General features: G+C 34.4%; 3 protein-coding genes across 3 annotated transcripts in view; 1 reads left to right on the forward strand and 2 right to left on the reverse strand.

The window, feature by feature from the left end:
* LOC147077495 (uncharacterized) overlaps positions 1-22,195 on the reverse strand; it is a 394,824-nt gene that overhangs the window by 325,393 nt on the left and 47,236 nt on the right. The window lies entirely within an intron of this gene.
* The window catches only part of LOC147077500 (uncharacterized), a 197,535-nt gene that overhangs the window by 142,459 nt on the left and 32,881 nt on the right, over positions 1-22,195 (forward strand). The window lies entirely within an intron of this gene.
* On the reverse strand, positions 11,031-15,085 carry LOC147077502 (uncharacterized). Its single transcript, XM_085940864.1, has 4 exons — positions 14,938-15,085; positions 14,484-14,633; positions 12,036-12,947; positions 11,031-11,231 (listed from the first exon to the last, which is right to left on the reverse strand). Exons 1-3 carry the CDS (start codon positions 15,082-15,084, stop codon positions 12,882-12,884), a joined length of 363 nt encoding a protein of 120 aa, XP_085796990.1. The 5' UTR covers position 15,085; the 3' UTR covers positions 11,031-11,231; positions 12,036-12,881.

Below are 22,195 nucleotides of genomic sequence, written 5' to 3' on the forward strand. Positions count from 1 at the left end.
CGGCTAATGTGTTTAAACACGTGTTCCCATATAATGACTGTGCGATAGCTAAATCTAAGACTCCTGTGCAAGTGTAATTAATGAAGTAATCCAACCAATGTCTGAAAAGTTAATGTAATTAAACGTCTCTGCGCAGGGAAATTGTCAAATCAAAGACGTGTTTTATCTTGAATTATATGTCCTGATGTCCACACAACCCTCAATCAAGGTGATGCTCGTGAAGAATGCTGCCAGCATACATGTGAGTTCTCCACCCATTCTTCCCGGTATCACTACTTATCTAAATGCCATTGGGAACTTACCTACTGACTATTACCCATTATTACTTGGTTGTAGGTCATGCTCAAACGAGGTTGATTCTTTGCATTCCTCAATAAACAGAAAAAAAGAGTATGAGTGAAATCATACTTCTCATTGAGGTAAATATGGTCAAAATATACAGCTTTTCTGTGCTTGATAGTTTTAGTTACCTACCTATAAGTTTTTCTGTCTTATTTGCTGCTGTTAAAAACTTCACATTAGTAATGACGTGATCAGCCCAGGATATTTTCATGGTCCCCGTTACAGCCACACACAGATAGCCTTACCCTCTTCAGAACGTAGCGTACCTACTGATGTACCTACCCTCAAGTTCAAAGCTAGCTCAGGGTGTTGGTGTGCACTTGGGGTGTCAAACAAATTGTTTGTTTCAACTTTGTAATTTAGTGCTATAAAGAAGCACGGGTCCAGAATTAAATAAAACCCTAGGATTAGCTTTACTTCGTATATTGTTTTCACCAGTTATTTTTATAATATTCCTTTACACTTGCATCTTAATATTAATTTATGACTTAATATGAATACGAAAATACTTTATAACGAGGTTCTTAATAATTATTATTTTTTAGATACCTAATTAATGTTTTATAACACAATCCGAATTACTCTTTACAATTATTATTGCTTTGAATTACATTCCTCATTGTTTCTTAATTAACAATTGTGGCTTTTGGATTACAATCCTTATTGTTCTTATTTTATAATAATTATTATTATATCACTTAAATACCTAGCGATGACTTTAAGTTATCCCGATAATTAAACAATCTCTGCAGCGACCGGCGTAGGCTGTAAGTAAGCACTATTTTTCGTAACAAACCGTTGAGGTCATATTATTACGTGCATCTCAGTCTGAGGCTCTAACCGCCCTTCCCGCGAGAACCGGCGCCTTTCACAGAGATAAATTACTCCGCGTAACTCTGCTTCTAATTGGCTAACGGTTGGCATCAAAATTATTATCCGAATACATAAAATCTTATGTCTACAAATATAACATAATGATGTTCATTTACAATTCAAAATAATACCAAATAAAACATTATTATAATATAATTCTTATTACCTACTAATTTCCTTTAGCTTTTGTCTGCTTTTTTCAGTTAGCACTATCGTGTAGACAAAATTTCCATATGTTATCGCTAGACATTTAATAAAATTATCCAATCTTATTACTAGACAAGTACTCCCACATCTTTCACCCTGTGTTACCGTTTACTTCTACGCCTCAGATACCAGCACGATACGCAAGAAATAAGACGTTTATCTGAGGAAGGAATACGATCATATTATGTTTAAAGCCTTTTGACTACAAGGTCAGAGAACATGTTTACGCTAATCAATTACTCAAAGATGGATAATGGTATAAGACCAAAGTCCAGGAACGTAACACTACCTATAGTTATATGAATGTAGCAACAGATCTTTTCAATGTTGGCATTTAAAATAATTCTAGGTGATTAGGTACTACTAAGTACACTCTAGTTAGGCAGGTACCTACAAAGTTGATAAAAAAATTGTACTTGAGATATAGTATAAATAAATAAATTCGATACAAGAATTTTACACTACATATTGCTATAACAATATTATTTTCCAATATGCAAGGTGTATAGAAAGACAATCCGTCACGATATATAGATTACAGGAGCCAATAATAAATACAAGACATCATTAATATTTAGTTGAACATTATGGTAATTTGTGCAAAACCATTTATTACTGCACTCAAGTAAGTACATAATCACAAAGATAACAGAATACTGCCACTGTTGCGCATGTAAAAGAATGGAATGGAAACTGAGCGATAGTAATATTTTTGAGGAGTTTACCAATTTAACCACGATTCATGCGCTTGCAAAATAATTACAAATGTTAGTTATAAAGTAAAAAAAATGTCGTCATTCCTATGTGTCAATTAGGAAATCCAATCCTGAGCTAAAATTTTGATCCCGCGATTACAATTTGACTATCTCGGGATTGGTATTTTTTTTGATAGTAGATATAACATTTTTAAAATATAAAAGTATGATTGAAATTCTGAAGAGTTATGATGAACACATTTAGGTTATTCTGTAAGGGCAATTATACCCTTACAGAAATATAACTATTCAAAGATAATGACCTGTGAACCTAGCTTACTTAAAACTAACCAGAATGGAATTACTAATGGATGCGCGTAATCGTGAAGTGGCTATTCGATATAATTAGCATGCTATTTAAATGTAGTTATTATCTCTGTTTGCGTGCCATAACTTCAGTGACGTCTAACTGGTTGTTAATAATCAGATTTATTGTTATTCTAATGTTGTTACAATTACGTATAGCAGCAAAAATGGTTATGTAGAGGTTTTATATTTGAAATATACAAATGTCAAGTTGTTGTCTATGGTCATTGATCGACCAAGGACAATAAAAATGAAATGAGTCAACAATTCAGTTGCAAATCCGACCTTCAACAGTACAGTCAGTCATGCGAGCAACTCCGCTTAAAGTTTCGATATCATATTCAAAATCATAATGTAACCTTCTGTAACAAACTACAAAAACAATGTGAAACAGTGTCTTATTTTAGTGCCGTGTTAATCTTAAATGTTTTAGGACAATATAAAACAATCCATATCAAAACTATGTCTCATTTAATCTTGCCCCCGAACATTATATTATCACACACACGAAGCAACCTTCTACATATAAATAAAAGACGTTATATCTTCACAACCTACAACAATATTTTATTATCCTTACTATTATTATTTATTATCCGCTAGCAAACCGCGATTCCACGTGTAACGTATGCAGGTACATACACGTCACTAACATAGTGTTTTTTTACACATGCTAATTGTTTGTGATTGATGAAAAAATCGACCCCGAAAGATTTGGGATATTGTTTACTAATCACGGAATTCAATGGTATCGAAAATTGTCCAGGAGGGAACCCCTTGTGTCAATACGCTCAGATGCTATGCCACAATACTAACGTGTCACATAAATACCAGTGGTGAATACTACCAACATGATGGTTGACAGACTGCATAAGTGGTACGTCTTCATAAACGTCATAACATAAATATAAAATAATGGATAAGTTAGCGGATATCTATACGAACATACGATACCATATAATTAGAAGGCTATAACACTAATATGTCTTTGTATGTTTTTAAGACTACCAGATGACGATCATCATTCTATATAAACGTACATTGCATTTATAAGGTTTTTCACCGGTATGTCATTTTATGTTTCTTATGATCACCAAGATGCGAGCATCTATATAAACATACATTGCATTAGGAGGTTTTCACCAGTATGTGTAATTTATGTGTTTTGAGATGAACAAGTCGCGAGTATCCAAATGAAAATACATTGCATTTATAAGGTTTATCACCAGTAGATGTGATTTTATGTTTTATAAGTTCACTAAGTTGCGAGCATCGAGATGAACAGAGATTCCATTTATAAGGTTTTCCACCAGAATGTGTGATTTTATGTGAGTTATGATGACCAAGTTTCGAACATTTAGATAACCATACATTGCATTCATAAGGTTTTTTTTTTTTACCAGTATGTGTTTATTTATGTGTTTTAAGCTGACTAGATGTCGAGGATTTATATGAACATACATTGCATTTAAAGAGGTTTTCACCAGTATGTGTCATTTTATGAATCTTAAGAGGACTAAGTCGCGAGCATCTATGTGAACATACATTGCATTTATAAGGTTTTTCACCAGTTTGTGTCATTTTATATGCTTTGAGCCGACTAGATGTCGAGGATTTATATGAACATACATTGCATTTAAAGGGGTTTTCACCAGTATGTGTCATTTTATGTATCTTAAGATAACTAAGTCGCGAGCATCTATATGAACATACACTGCATTTATAAGGTTTTTCACCAGTATGTGTCATTTTATGTCTTTTGAGATGACTAGATCTCGAGGATTTATATGAACATACATTGCATTTAAAGGAATATTCGCCAGTATGTGTCATTTTATGTATCTTAGGATCACCATGTCGCGAGCATGTATATGAACATACAATGCATTTATAAGGTTTTTCACCAGTATGTGTCATTTTATGTGTTTTGAGCTCACTAGATGTCGAGCATTTATACGAACAAACACTGCATTTAAAGGGTTTTTCACCAGTATGTGTCGTTTTATGTTTTTTGAGCTAACAGAGTTGCGAGCATCTATATAAACATACATTGCATTCATAAGGTTTTTCATCAGTATGTTTCATTTTATGTGTTCTGAGATGAACAAGTCGCGAGCATCTATATGAACATACACTGCATTTATAAGGTTTTTCACCAGTATGTCTTTTGAGATGATTAGATCTCGAGGATTTATATGAACATACATGCATTTAAAGGGTTATTCGCCAGTATGTATCATTTTATGTATCTTAAGATCACCATGTCGCGAGCATGTATATGAACAAACACTGCATTTATAAGGTTTTTCACCAGTATGTGACATTTTATGTCTTTTGAGATAACTAGATGTTGAGGATTTAAATGAACAAACATCGCATTTATAGGGTTTTTCACCAGTATGTGTTATTTTATGTGTTTTGAGCCCACTAGATGTCGAGCATTTATATGAACATAGATGGCATTTAAAGGGTTTTTCCACAGTATGTGTCATTTTATGTTTTTTAAGATCACCAAGTTGCGAGCATCTGTATGAACATATATTGCATTTATTAGGTTTTTCACCAGTATGTCTCATTTTATGTTTTTTAAGAACACAAGATATCGAGCATGTATATGAACATACACTGCATTTATAAGGTTTTTCCCCAGTATGTGTCATTTTATGTTTTTTAAGATCACCAAGTTGCGAGCATCTGTATGAACATATATTGCATTTATTAGGTTTTTCACCAGTATGTCTCATTTTATGTTTTTTAAGAACACTAGATATCGAGCATGTATATGAACATACACTGCATTTATAAGGTTTTTCAACAGTATGTGTCATTTTATGTCTTTTGAGCCCACTGGATGTCGAGCATTTATACGAACATACACTGCATTTAAAGGGTTTTTCACCAGTATGTGTCGTTTTATGTTTTTTGAGATAACCAAGTTGCGAGCATCTGTATGAACATACATTGCATTCATAAGGTTTTTCACCAGTGTGATTCATTTTATGTCTTCTGAGATGACCAAGTTGCAAGCATCTATATGAACATACATTGCATTTATAGGGTTTTTCACCAGTATGTGTCATTTTATGGGTTTTGAGCGTACTAGATGTCGAGGATTTATATGAACATACATTGCATTTAAAAGGTTTTTCACCAGTATGTGTCATTTTATGTATCTTAAGATCACCAAGTTGCGAGCATTTATATGAACATACGCTGCATTCATAAGGTTTTTCACCAGTATGTGTCATTTTATGTGTTTTGAGATAACAAAGTCGCGAGCATCTATATGAACATACATTGCATTTAAAGGGTTTTTCACCAGTATGTGTCATTTTATGTATCTTAAGATCACGAGGTGTCGAGCATCTATATGAACATTCACTGCATTTATAGGGTTTTTCACCAGTATGTGTCATTTTATGTATTTTGAGATGACCAAGTCGCGAACATCTATATGAACATACATTGCATTTATAAGGTTTTTCACCCGTACTTGCATTTTTATTTGCTTTAATATTACTATGTTGAGAAAATACGATGACTTGATTTTGATCATCAATCACGTCCATGTGAGCAATTTTATGAAATTTTAGAGCACTTCTGCTACCAAAAACTGCGCTACAAATGCAGCAAATTAAATTAAGTGAGAAATGGATTACTCTTCTTAGAATAAGGCGAAGTTCCTTCGGAGTATCTCGTTCAAAAATTTCTTTTTTAATATCTTTCTCATCTATCGTGACTTCTGCATACTGCAACATTCTATCCTGGATTCCATCATCTGAGGGTTGTTGACTGTCGCCTGTATCGTGAATTTCTGTGAAAAATTCCGTGGTAGAAACCTAGAAAGAAATTCAATATTATCAATTATGTGTTATAATATTCCATTTTTTTTTTTTTCATTTTGCTTTTCAGCATCTGCCGACATTATTAAATAACGAAGTGAGAGTAAAATGGCAATAGTGTCGTTGGAGAGTGTGCATAGGCCTTTGACACCAATACAAGAGCACCGACCTTCAGTTGGTGTTCGTGGAGGTGAACTTTTGACGTATTACTGCATATTTCAGCCTTATAATCAACCCGTCGCTAAATAAAATGACGTTAATCACCCATAACAAAACCAAACTAAGAACCAAGGTATAAGTCCCGCAGTTCATACTGACCGGTTTAACAACTACTCAGGATGGGCTGTGGATGCCAAAAGTCGACCTAAGCGGTAAGTATTATAGATGTAGTATAATATATATATAGTATATATATATAGGTATTACTCGTATGCATAACGAATTAATATGTATTAAAAATGTTTAATTGTACTGATAACATAAGATCACTCAACAAATTTAATATACCATTACTCAATGTGTAGAATCGATTAAATTAACAATCATTGTATAATTGCCATTACATTATAATCAAAATGACGAATCAAAATACGTAGCTGTTATATACGAGGGTGGTCCTAAAAGTACCCGACCTAAGAAAGAAAACACAAAAAATTTGGATTTTTTTTTAAATTTCTTTACGTAGTCTTCTTTTAGGTCGATACACTTTTTCCAGCGATGTTCAATAGCTATGATACCCTGTTTATAGTGAGAAACGTGGAGCTCTTCAAAACAGCCATCAACCGCCGACTCCACCTCTTCATTGTTGGCAAATCTTTTACCACCGAGCCATTTTTTGAAGTTAGGAAACAGAAAATATTACGAGGGGGCTAAATCTGGCGAATAGGGTGCGTTAGGAATCAATTCGAATTTTAACTCATTAATTTTGACCATCGCGATAACGGATGTGTGAACTGATGAATTGTCCCGATGAAACCAAACAATCTTTTTCGCCAAATGTGGTTATTTTTTCTTAATTTCATCACTCAAACGCTGCAATAAGTTTGCATAATACACGCCGTTGATTGATTTTTCTTTCTGAAGATAATCAATGAAAATTACCCCTCGCGCATCCCAAAAAAACTGACGCAATGATCTTGCCTGCAGATGGAACTGTCTTCGCCTTCTTTGGAGCCGATTCTCTCCATTCAGTCGATTGTTTTGACTGTTCTTTCGTCTCAGGTGTGAATCGATGGAACCATGTTTCATCCATGGTTATTAGACGCAAAAACTCTGCTTTATTGCTGTGAAACTTCGCCAAACACTCGATTGAAACATCCTCACGACGCTGTTTTTGTTTCATTGTGAGTAATCGCGGCACCCACCTTTCGTACAGCTTTCTCATGTCTAAATTTTCATTCAATATGTGATGTACGGCACTTGTTGAAATGCCTACCATGTCTAGTAGCTCGCGCAATTTCAGTCGACGTTCATCCAATACCATTTTGTGGATTTTCTTCACCATTTCTGGCCCCATTCACCTCACCTCATTTGGTCGACCACTGCGATGTTCGTCTTGGCAGCTCGTACAGCCTTTTTTAAGGGCGGACATGCTCAGCGTATGTCAAAATAGAGCTTTTATTTTATTTTCAAATCATGATCCTGGACATTCCTTAAACGTTGTAGATATTCTATTTATATAATTTTAAAGTCTTATTATCCTTTATATTTATTTTAAACATTTGATGACTGCATAAAGTATTTTTATTACATAAAATAGTATTCTTTTAAACCTCTCGCTCTAATATTTTAGAATATAGTCATATTTCAGTACATGCATGTGCAGTGGTGTTAAGATTTTTTTAATTTATTAATTTTCAAACGCATTTATAAAACCATTAGTATAATTTATGTCGACATTATTATAGTGAAATATTTACGGTAAACAATTATATTGATAATCCCTGTGATCCCAAATTTGACAAGAATTAGGCATTTTATTATTCAAAAAATGGGCAAGATTAACACATTTGAAGATAATTCTAAAGATACTAATTATGAACATTCAAGTGTGATAAACATTTTACGAATAATGATTGCTTTATAATAACTATTGAAGAATAACAAGTGTTTTTTTTGAAATACGCCATTTCTTCTGGCATTTCCCAGTGGTTTAGCTATAAAATAAGGCCGTACCCATAAATTGACATAATAAAACTGAAGTAGGGAGTAAGATCATGTTAACGCGCATGTTTTAACATGTACCTAAACAGGAGGAGTGTCCCCTTTTAAGCCATTTCCTCCCAAAGTCCCTCCGGGCGCCTATCAAAAGAGCCCGAATTTCTATAGAATTCAGTTCCGTTCAAGTGATATTCTCCAAAACACGCGCAGGATCTCTTCAGTGCAAACTTCGTCATCGTAAATAGAAACACTCACACATCCGAAAGTAAACCACTAACAAGTTTACCGAGCGATAATAATTATTAGGCATACTCCGATGACTCACCAGTATTAATGATCGCAAATAAGTTCCTAAGTACTTCGATCAGCCGTTCCACCGCGAGTACATCCTAATTACGTGTGCGGTTCTCCAACTTTCTAATTAGCGACTCATACCTCTATGCCGCCTAGTGTAAATCTAGACATTATAAATAATTATATAAATCGTTTCTATTCATTTTAATAAGGTGTAAAATTTAAGTTTTATAAATGAATAAATAAACATTTTATAAGTTTCTTTATAAAACCGAGTTCCTTGAACAAAAGACAATTAGAAAAATTATAAATAAATATTTCTTTAAATAAACTATAGACAATATTAAGACTTTTATAAGTTAATAAAAAGTAAATAAATAAATATATATAAATAAATTTGGACTTAAATACTCAATAAAATTCTACGAATTAGTTCCTATAATTATAAATATAAACTATTTATAATTTTTTTACAGTTTTTCTAAGAACTATATTATACAATATATAAATTACTAGCTGACCCGGCGTACTTCGTACCGCCTCAGAATCAATAATCTTGTGTTAACTTATTAGCTAAATTAAATTCAGTTTTTTATTAAGTTAAAATGAATACTCAAATGAATAAGTTCAATAAATGTGCAAAAATAAAATCAAAATGAAAAGTAAATTATATTGAGCTGTACACACTGTACACCCACGATGACCGCGTGGATTAGGCGCCGGTCTATAGTGTCGAGGGTCCCAGGTTCGAATCCTGGGTCTGGTAAGTTCACATATTGTTTTTCAATTTGTTCATGAGTATGGTCCTAATAGGTTGAGCAAGTGGCTGACATCCATTTCTCGTTAAAATAAAATCTGTTAATACAAACCTCCAATCTGTGGAGGCCCATATGATCCTATTAGGATCGGACATGGTCAAAAGAAAAAAAAGAATGTTATTCACGTGGCAGCAAGGCATTTGCTTTATTGAAGCGAATGGAAACGATTTGCGTAGCATTGTTGCACTACTTTCTGTTAAACTATTTGCTGGATGGGTTGCACTCGGGTCGATTCCCTTCATTGAATGACTTTGTGATATACGACATTTTTCGTTTTGTTGTCAGGTGAAAAAACGTACAAAGCAGATGATTAGCCGACACATGAACATGCTGCGTACAATTGACCGTGAGAGAAACATTTATTTTATAGATTCAGGCCACAAACACGCAAGGATTGGCCTCGTAATCTGTTGATCGTCATGCCGAATGCAAGACGAATTGAAAATTGAATTCGTTTAAACTCGAATGGCATATCAGTTGAGATCATCGAAATTCTCGGATTGAGAACTTCCTCACCTTTGAACATTCCTTTGATTATCGTCACGTGAATCACGTTGCCCATGAGTTTTATTTTATTTATTTATTTATTTAGAAAAAGATTATTACGGCATTGACAACTAACTCACCACCAAACGCGTTATGTTACGTAGTTTTTGTTGGTTCAGATTTCAAAGCATGATGACTACTGAGCCATCCTTCAGTTGTAAATTGTGCGGTAGCAAGCCAGGCAGATCCAATGACTTTAAAAATTCAGTTGGATAGTTAGTTGCTTTGTCTTCGTTTGTTACACAGTCGGTAGATTTGAAGGAATGCAGTGGACCAACGATTTGATTTTGAATTGTGAAGTTTAAGTATCCACATCTTTGTTGTTTGCCGCAAGAATGCTCGTTCACTCAACCAATTGTGCTTTTTGTGGTGAGCAATGATGTTCGGGAACACTTTCTTGATAAGTTCGTCTTTATTGCAAATTGCAAAAATTCAGCGAAAACGAAATCAATCAGTTTCGATTCGACAGCGTGGTGTGTTATGTCCAAATACCAATGTGGAACAAGAACAACAAAAACAAAAATCTCGGCCCGGAGGCCAACCTGACACTGATCACGGCAGCAATCAGCAAGGGAAGGCAGAGGGTGCTAAGAATCCGCGGAAAGACGGTAACGGCTGCCTACCAATGACCATTGCCACCTATAACGTGAGAACATTATCCAGCAACGCCAAACTTCTAGAGTTCGAAGAAGACGAAACGGCCACAGGGTCGCCCTAAAAGCCGCTGGATTGACGAACTGGTAAAGTTCGGCGGAAATACGTGGCAGCGAACGACACAGGACCGAGAGAGTTGGAGAAAGCTTGGGGAGGCCTTCATCCAGCAGTGGATTGACCCCGGCTTATGATGATATTTATTTGTATCACTTTTTGTATTTTTTTTTATTATTATATTACGTAATATTTTTTTCTCTTTAAAACAGTCACGTGGCATATGTTCACCATCACTACTATAAAATAATGATAAGTCAGCAGTAGGAGTCGCAGGAGAGGTAATACCACTTGTTGACGGCTAGTTTCCGAATGCTTAGGCTTGTACTTGAATCGATCGATTAAAGCGGACTATGGTACTCGGTGGTATAAATTGGTACCTACTGCCACCAAAAGAAAAAGGAAGGCCCTGGTGCCCGACAGTTTCAAATTCCAGATCAGCGATTTAATCAAAAACACCATTGCCCCTGACGAATGTTTAGAATCTCTGACAAAGCTAAGTAAACAATAGCACTCTCAATGGGCAAAAAAAAACTGTACCTACCGGCGAAATCGTCGCTCGGCCGAGTGACAGAAAAAAAATCACCGTTAGGTTTTGACTTGACCGAACGCCTTCCCTTTTCACCCCCCCCCCCCCGCTGTCTCACCCCCCATAGATCCGTCGTAGATAATTGCTGGCAGTACAAATTCTCCCGGGAGAGTGGTAGGTGTCTAGGACCACGCGCTCGGCGTGGCCTGGCCGGCCCTCCTCAACGCGAAGTGCAAAAAGACGCTTGTCTCAATATGATAAATAAGTGAATCTCTTTCCCCGTTATTGTGTTAATAATAATCCCTATAACCACCTCAAAACCACGCGTCGCGTCCTCGATAAAACGCTGTCGCGCCAGTTTGGCTAATGTGTTCAAACACGTGCTCCCACATAGTGACTGTGCGATAGCTAAATCTAAGACTCCTTTAAGTGTAATTAATAATGTAAAACAATCGATGTCCACCCTAATGTTATTACAACCCACGCTTGTATAATTTAGTGTAATTAAATATATTCTCCGCGCGGAGGTTTTGAATCGAAGTTTCTGTGTTATATTTATGTCCTATGATGTCACACCTTTCCCCCTGGTCTAAGTGATGCTGATGAAGGATCCCACCAGCCTACATGTGAGTTCTCTCCTTCCTCTCTGTATCACTACATAACCTACGTTTTTACTTCAAATTTTGGAGTCCCGAACATACTTCAATTTAAATCTAGTACAATCTTAAAAAGCTTGACATAATCATAATTACTATTGATACTTATATCATTTTATAAAACGCGTTTCCTATCAGAAACAGTGATTTTTCAGAACTTTAACTCCATCGTGTACAATATAATTGTAATGTCATTTAACACTTTCTATAAACCTACTCGATATATCACAATTACAATTATTATTAGGTACTAAAAAACTATTAAAATCTGAAATAAGCACACTGGTGTACGTATGAAATTAACCAAAAAATAAACATGTATAGGATATCTAATTTATAAAATAGAAATAGTTCCAGGTTTAATATTTATTCAGAGTTCACAGAGATTAATTAAAAATAAAGGAGAATACTTCAAACGGTACCTTTACTAAAATAGATTAACAAGATAAGACTTATAGATAACCACAATTTACATTAGAAACGAATCTTGATAGTGTAAAGTGCTTAGTTTCAAAATTGAGGGCCCGTATGATCAAAATGGTCAGACCTAATCAGACTAAGCTGACTGGCCGTAAGACTGAGATAAAAATTACGGTATAAACATACAGTTAAATCCCAATCCGTCTATATAGCGCTTGGAGAATTTTCTTCCTTAAGAATAATTGCGGTAACCATATAAATTTAAATGCCATGTAGATATCGATGTTTCGAATATAAAAAAAAATGTTTAAAAGTTGTGTTAATAGTGAACCTGTAAATAAACGTACCTGGTCTACTGGGCTGTATTGTCGATTGGAGGAGCCGGGTTGAGGATTCTCATTATTGATTTGGCGAATTGAATTGCATTATATGATGATGACATCCTCAATATCATTCTCTGACCTTGTATTTATCAGGCTGTCTTCACACTCCTGAAAATAACAACATGATCAATAATATTATGTAACAGTACCACCATTATGATCAGCCAGAGTCAACCCATTTCTGGATAAGACCTGCCACAGCTGCATCCTCTGCTTTCAGTGACCACCAATGTACGACTGCATTTGGCAAGTGTATGTATACTCACCAAAGACATTCCAGCTAACTGCAGCACATTGCGTACTTTAATCTTCATTTTGTAAACATATCGCACATTGAGATCTATAGGGTCGTAACTGCAAATCACATGATATTGTGTAATTTGAGTTTGAATGTAAAATAATTAACTACAATTTAATTAATTGCAGTAGGCTGCAAAAAATTGTACCATGTTAGAAAAATTTTGTGTACTTCTCTACTGTAGCTCTTAAATATAAAAATATTTTTTTTTAAATTATATTGTGGATTTTTGCAGTTGCGGCCATATAGTTTGAGAATTGACGAACAAACTTGCATATGCGGCTTCATGGTTTTAATAGAAAAAAACCAAATGCTCCTTTTCATATAAAATTTTATTAAAATTAGTGTTTTATATAAAAATTGTTTTATTATAGAAATAAAAAATCAATAAAAATAATATAAAACATAGAGAAATAAAAGAGAACAATAAAAATAACTTAATGATCAGTAAAATTCGAAATATATTTAATTTCAATGTCAGACAATTTAAAAAAAAGTGTGTGTGTACTTTTGTACGCACGTTAGAAGTTATACTTCTTTCGCGTAACAAAACAAAACTTGCGACAACCTAGACTCTTCGACTAGCTCTTAATTATCTTGTTATCTTAGACACGTAAGAAAATGGGCCGCCTATTGAAGCACCGTTGGTTTATTTCTATATATTTTAACTTATATTACAAAATTATGTAATTATTTATCGTTTTTTATTTTTAAAGTACCAACTGTCACTCTGACGTTTAATAGTTATTTTAGGTAATTAATTGCTGTTCGGTTATCAGGAATACAGCGGAAAACACATTTTGAAAATGCCCGATATACTGGATTATTTGTTAGTTCGGGTTAGTTTAAGTTAGATTAGGTTGATAACCGAACAGTACCCACTAATTTGTTACAAAAAGTTTTGAAAATAGAATTGGTCTATTCTCACTCCATTTCACGTAGATATTGCTTCCGTTTAGGGTATTTTATGGCTGCAAGTAGTTTTATATTACCTACCTAAAAAGGGCTCACGGGCGATTAATTATATTTACAAATAATCACATTAATTATTGCTTAACATTCGAATGATTGTGATGTATAAATCACCATATTTAAATATACTTAAGTGATTTAACAATAGATTTATATACCTACTCAATACTGTCTCAAAATATCTGTTTTAGCAATCGCCAATAACTCGAATCTACTCCGCAATCAATAAATGAAACATGTTTGACTGAATTATATTAGGTACCTATAATAGTTCCTTATGAAGTTTCAAAGATGCATTATAAATTCAAACCTTCAATATAAGACGGCATCAAGGGAAGAAAACGGCACATATACCTACGTACAATTGAACGTACCTGATGTATTGGCCTGTAATCTGAATATGAACAACCCGGTTGAGGGTATTCATCATCATATAATGGGTGTGGTATATCTTCAATGATCTCGCGCTTGACGACAGCTGGTTGATTATCACATGTTTTATCAGAGAGTTCCGCTATAAGGTACTGAAAGAAGCATTATTACATTTTGTTAACACAGTAAAACCAGTAAAGTTTCAGTTCACTAAACGTCCATACAACGATGTATAATAATTATATTTAACATAGATTAGTAGATAACCTAACTTATATCACACGTATGTATCACAGCTGTCAATTTGTATAAACATGTAATTATTTGAAACAATGTTTAATATCACCTTATGTTCCTACATAGTAAGTAAAAAAGCCAAAGTTTACAATAATAAACTAATCATTGTTATTCTCAATCTAAAGTGATTGAAAAGGAATTTAGTTTCCAAAAACTAACCTCGAAATTGCAACTTGAAACGTCCGCATTCTCTTGCGTTACATGAAAGCGAGGGTCCAGTTTGTTTGCATGGCTAGTCAGCGTGTCAGACAAAGACTTGCCTTCTATATCGGAGTGTTCTCTAGCACATTCTTGCTGTAAATCCATGTTAAGGGTATATATTCCAGAAGCCACGTGTTACTTGACGGACAGGATCCATTTGTTAATGTTAGAAAAGTGTTGCCACAATACTGAAAACTATTTTCCGTCGAAACTAATATAATAGGTCATTACCGACTCAAGTAAAAAGCCGTTAATTCACAACGACTGATCCTATTTTTTCCGCCGTTATTGTCTATGGATGACCTGTTATTGTTCTATAAAGTGCTTATACTGACGCGTCTGTCGTGTTCACACAGGGAAAGTTTGATTTGAATAGTTACGTGATAAATAATACACTATCATTAATACACCTACAAATGTCATGCATACCTAGATCAATGCTACATATTTTTTGGAAATTGATTTACCACCGGTTTTTTTGTGAAGGACTAGTCTGATTTTGACATCTAATGAATTACGGGAATGTATATTATTTATACCTGATTTATTAATAATATTTGTGATTTGAGATTTTTAAACTTAATTCAATTTGAAACGAGAAAGGGAGAATCAATATGTCAAGCAATCAGGGATCTAATTTTGACAGCTGTACAGTGGACCACTTGTTGCTTGTGCAAAAAGATATGCTCAGGCTTGAATTATCTAAAGATGGCGCTGAATAGGTACAATAACACTTGACACACTTCAATAATATGAATGAAGTATTTGTATGTTTTGTTGTCAAAACAAAACAATGCAGAAAAATGAAAATGAGCATTTCCTCAATCATAACGAAACCAGCGCATCTCAAAATTCAAATGGCAAAATGCCCATCTGCATTTTTCTATTTTCAAGTTTTCTTCTAAAGACGTTGTTAAATATTACAATAATAATCTTTAACGTGGCAAAGAAGACATCTGTCAGTGCAATACAAACCAAATGCCACCCGTATTTTGAGCCAGGGTCACGGACATTAAATTTGGGTGTGATTTGCACCATGCACGGAAAAACAAGGCAAAGTATTAAGACATGGCCCTTTGACAATGTCTTATTTGTTATACTTACTTTTGATCCTTGACTGAATGGGTAGGCAATAAAGTGTCCCAACTTTATTGTATTAATAGATCTGATTTAATATAAAGGTTGAAAATAACAGTGCAGGTACCTATACATTAGTGCAGTGGCGCACCCAGGATTTAATATTGGGGGGGCCCAAGGAGGATAATGTAAATTAATCCCATAGCATCTTTTTCTTCTTCACACCCTAATTTCTCGTTTATCGGCTTTTTGTCTATTGCACTCGGTGTACCTACACCATGGTCCCCACATCCTGAAACGGGCCCTCAGGATATGATATTTGGCGGGCCCCCTACCTACCGCGAAGATTAAAGGCAGTGTGAAACACTACATTAACGTTTTTCAAATTGTGTTTTAGTTCAAATTAAGGGTACTCATACAGTGAATTATTGGCGATTTTTAATATATTTACTTTAATAATGGAGCTGCCGAGTATCGACACATAATAATCAAAAAATATATTGCACAATTATATAATTGAAAATTTTCATGGCCATAAAGGATAATAGCGCCGCAGGCGACTTTTTTGCTATTAAAGCTAATGTATGATGTGTGTTTATCTCACTTATCTGGTCAACCCGACACGCCGGGCCCCCCACAGCCCGGGCCCCCAGGCTAGAGCCCTGTCAGCACTCCCCAGCCATTACCTATACCACTCCGGAATTCGGGAATCTCGGTGTTCACCGGGTGAACACCGAGAGACAGTTCCATTAGGGATTGGGTTTCTAAAAAAACCTGACATTAGTGTTTCGAAATTTTTGTGTTAGAAATTAAAATCTAAGAAATTTTTCTAAAAAGGGTGCTGGAGAATTACAAATCTTTTTTTTGCCGTGTTTTTATTTGTCTAAGCCCAAAAGTAAAGTTTATCGGCTTTCAATTTCAATGTTTAAAATCATTCTGATAATTTTGGGGGGTGCCAGGGCCCCTTGGCCCCCCCCCTCCCTGGGTGCGCCACTGCATTAGTGTGTATTTTTTGACATTGGTGAATACGAGTTTAGTACCTATTGCTTGTAAATATCGAAACGCAAAACCCGAGTGGAAAAAAACTTCTCAAATAGAATAGTAGGTACATAACTTAAATCCAATAAAACACAGTTTATTGTTTGATCGCTTCCACGGAATATATGTCTCAGAATGTCGGCCATTGATAATAAATAATAGCGTATTCTGGCAACACTTCTCTAAAATTAATGTACCTTGGATGGATCCTGTTTGTCACGTTCTTCCTGACATATTTACAATTACAATGGACGTAACGCGAGAATGTGATGGAGAACAGTCTGAAGAAGAAGGCAAGCCTTTGTTTGATACGCAGACTAGCCACCCAATCAGCCCGGAAGTTCGCACTCATATAAAGCAAGAGAATGCCGACGTTTCAAGTTGCAATTTCGAGGTTTGTTTTTTGAAACTGATTTTTTTAGATCGGAAATAACAACGATTGGTGTGTAATAATAATATGTTGCTTTTTTACAAACAGCGTAGGAACATACGATGACATAAATGTTGTTTCAAAAAATGACTCGATTATACTATTTGACAGTTACGATACATTTGTGACATGTTAGATAGGGTCACCTAACAACCATTAATATGGAATAACAACGATAAGAATAAGATTAAATTATAATGCTGTGTTTTTGACAAAATATGTAGGAACATTACGATGATATTAAACTTTAATTCAAGAAATACAGGTAATAGTGCCTTTCATAACTTTCTTTTTAGACTAAACATAACCTACCTTACCTAATCTAACCTAACCCAACCTTAGTGTGTGATAATGCTGCATCCAGCGTAAACGAAGCCGTAATATTCTTATATCAATAAAATATTTAAAGTTATGCCATTCATGCATTCAATATTATTTTAGATATTTTGTTAATAGAATAATTTTGGTTAGACACCATCTGTGATTTATTATATTATTAATTTAACCAAAATAGATATGACTGAAAATTGTGCACTATTTTTGTCGAATCGCCCATAGCATAACTAAAATATTATGGTTTAGTTTAGGCAGGGTTTAATAGAATTTTAAAAACTACCCAGCAACATCTGCAGTTTGTATTCTTAGTTTAATGAAAATAAATAAGTAGGTATATGCTTAGTGTGCACTATTTATGTCGGATCTGAACAGCCTACTTCCACCTAGATTATAATATTTTAATTAGTTATAATAATAATATGTACATATTGACAACATGTTATATAAACGTTGTTTTTTTCAGTTGGCTGCGACGGGTGTCACTGAGACTGACATAAAGCATGAGTTCACTGAAGACGAAATGACACCATTTTCTGATGAAGATCCTCAACCCGGATGTTCGCATTCAGATTACACACCAGGACATGGGGTACATTCAAGTTTATATATTGTAACATTTGCTTCTCTATTCGCCGATTTCTATCGAAGGTTGACGTTTAACATTTCAATAAATCCCCATAATATTCCTGCCAGTCGTATCAGCCATCAGTAGCGAGGGGTGGAGATAGGCTGTGAAGATCCGCCATAAATAGTTTACATTGAACTTTTCTAGTCATTCGTTTTTGTTTTTATTGAACTAAACTTTTAAAAACTAACAATCACTATCTACACATTGTAGTCTTAGATCAAAGAAAACAAAAACCTTTGACTGAAAAACTTTAATATGCACCAATTAAGTCGACTCTTAACAGCCTACTTCCACCCTCCGCCGCTGATATAATGTATATAGTTGGCTTCTTATATATATGATTTTATTTGTAATTTACACAAGAAACTATTGTGTCTATGTAAATAGATTGAACATGAAGTGACGTCCCTTGGCACAGTACCGCCTTTGATAAACAGACTAAAAATGACCCCCTATTTTTTGAGATATTGCCGCCGATAAGTAGTGTTCATTTTTTGCACTTGTTTTAAAATAAATCACAAATAATGTTATTATGCACCTACAAAATAATATACTTCCCATTGATTATTAAGTAAACATTCAGCTATCGACGATAGTTTATGGAATTTATGCATTAAGGTATTACAATTGTTACAATAGGTTAGCCGCCTAAACTATCTCACTCTAAAAGTTAACACAGCCAAGAGAGGGGCTGTTTAAACAGAGCACTTTTTGTCAGTTTAGACCAGTGCTCCGCAACATTTTCTCACCCACGGCACACTAAAGGTCTTCCCAGAATTCCGCGGAACACCACACGTAATACAATTTATACACCAAACCATGGACTTGAGGCCAGAATCTTCGGTTTCCCGCTACCTATCGCTAAGGTTAAAGACAATGTTATACTTCAACATAGCGTTTTTCGAATGGTGTTCGAGATAAAATTAATCGTATTGATTCTATGTTTAGCGATTTTTTTGTATTTATTAATACATCCACATGAATTATGGTAAGTTGTCGGATAAACAATAATAAAGTATTTGTCGAACATTGACACAATATTAATAAATTGTATCACACAATCGTATGTGTTAAAATATTAATGCCAGCGAAGTATATCAGCGCCGCAGGCAACTTTTTTGGCTATTAGGGCAAATTTGTAATATGCGTTTATCTCACTTATCTGCTTGACCTGCCACGCCACCCCCCTGAGCTTGTGGGGGACATGCACCAAAATTACATGATATACTTATTTGATAAATAATTATATATACATAACGTAAACAAAGAACCAAACATACTACCTTCGATAGCAGCCGATACCGCCTTGCGTATAGAATAGACCCACCGGAAACACAAAATTTTATCTGTTTTGTGATTACACATAGGTTCTTACTAATATTTTCTTGAATTAATCTATGATCTTGTAAGCTTTCCTAATCTAAGTCCGTGAAAGATTGTTGGACCTACCTACGTAATAAGTCACTTTTGCTAAACTGCCTCTTATACCCCGCTTACACGTGCATGGGTAAACTGCTGACAGTACGTATTATCGCGGGCGTAACAAGAACAGGTACCTATACGTAAACTCGCATTATCGTGCAAGATGCAAGATTGCATGCTGTATCATAAGAGTTCAGAAGGTTCTGAATGTTCACGTAAAAATTAGAGGTGCGTAGGTGTGCGCATGTGAAATGTAACGATAGTGGCGAACCTGCCGAAAGAAATACGAACTACACCGCATAGAATATTTTTACGTCTACCTATTATCTACAAACTTGTCCGAACCTGTCTGAATCTGGCAAAGATCACCAAAACGATGATTTCATCGCGTCTCGCATACGCATGAAAAATGAGATTGGAGAGACAGTCAGCCCTTTTACGTGTAAATAATTATTATCGCGATAGTTTAAAATACACACTATTGTTGCAAGTAAATCCATGCACGTTTTCAGGCACTTTACGTTTACGAAATTCTATCAAATCAATCTATACAATATCATCAACAAATGAATACATAACTTATTAGTGTTTTTCATTGACGAATAAATTTATCAGAATAGTTCATTTCAGCAAAACAAAAAGGATTTATCATTGAGTTATTTTAAATTACGACTTACTGTTTCGCTCAGACCAGATAAAGATAGATATGTATGATATAACATTTTATATGTGTAAATTATATTAACCGATTCATTCCTTCTTGAGAGTGTCGCTCCTTGGATAACTGCTGTCCCTATACAACGCTCAGTCTGCGTGCCCTCACGAATTCAAAAGTATGATATATTAAAACTTTGTTTATACTGTTGATCGAGACCGCTTGATGAAATTTGAATATGAATTCGTTCCCGCACTTTCAGGTGAGCGTAGTTATGCACAAAGCAGCCGAGTCACACAAACCTCAAACAGAGATAGAAGCACTTTTATGTAAATTGTGTTTCTTTAAATCAGTAAAGCCTCCGTATACTGTGTATACTTTTTGAATGATAGATATTATATATATATATATATATAATTTTGTATAACTTTGAAGAGATAAAAGCATATAATATATGAAATTTTGCTGTTTAGCAGTCCAGGTGTTTTGAGTAAAATGATTTTTTTAGAATGTGCATTCTGCAGAATGCAGCCATCTCTTATTTTTGTAAGAAAAGTCTTTATTTTTGTTTATTTTCTTTAAAAATTAACCTTCTAAGTTACTAAATTATTATGGGAATTTCAAAATTCTGAAAATAATTCGAAAACTTGTAAATTATACATCAATATTTAGCTGCCTGGCACTATTTTTTATATGAAAAATCTGTATATTATATTATATATAATAAAATAAAAAACATATAATGTAATAGAGAAAATAATGTTTATTAATTGAATGTAGAAAAACACACCTTACAGTCACGATTTTAAAAATTTACGTAAGTACATAATATTATCATTTGGCTGCTTTTTGCAGAACGAATATTTCATTGTTTTAGAACGCATTTATATGACATTTTTGTATGACAGCAGCTTGGTTGCTTTATGCAAATCAAAAATGCCATATTCTGCCATTTGCAAAATCTTTAAAACGCATTTATATGAGATGTTTGTATGACAGCAGCTTGGCTGATTTGCGCAGAACGTAAAACAAACGTGTGAGATTATGGAAATCACAATAACTCATTTTTTTCAAAATTGTGGCTTGGCTGATTTGTGCATAACTACGCTCAGGTATAAATCTACGTCCCCGAACCCCGGTATAGTCTGTAACACTGAATACAACACTTTATAACCGTAGCCAAGATACGATCGTTCTAGTAAATATTAAAACATTGTTTATACTTTTGAACGAGGTCGCTTGATGAAATTTGAATATTATAAACTCTCTCAATTTGAATATTGTTTGTGACATTGGTTACGCCTTTTAGCATCTTCCGACAGTATGCACACTCTCCAATAACACACTGACACAGAAATTACTAGTTACTACACGAAGTTTAAATTTTTTTTTCGAACAGGGTGCAAAACTGCCTCATAGTATGTACGTTATTCTGGCATCTTAAATTATTTTATCAAGAAATTTTAGAAATAAACACGCTAAAGTGAAACTATCTTATTCACATCAATCTAAAATGTTGCATTCGAAACTATAATAGATTTATACATATTTCCAAGAGTAGTACCACAATCGTGTCATTGTTTATTTTGTGAATTTTCTTTTGATGTTACATGTAGGTGCAGTTTTTTAA

The sequence above is a fragment of the Rhyacophila brunnea genome, unplaced genomic scaffold (assembly GCF_057557595.1).
Source record: "Rhyacophila brunnea isolate RB1 unplaced genomic scaffold, BYU_Rbru_1.0 scaffold_13, whole genome shotgun sequence".
In the NCBI taxonomy this organism is placed as follows: domain Eukaryota; kingdom Metazoa; phylum Arthropoda; class Insecta; order Trichoptera; family Rhyacophilidae; genus Rhyacophila; species Rhyacophila brunnea.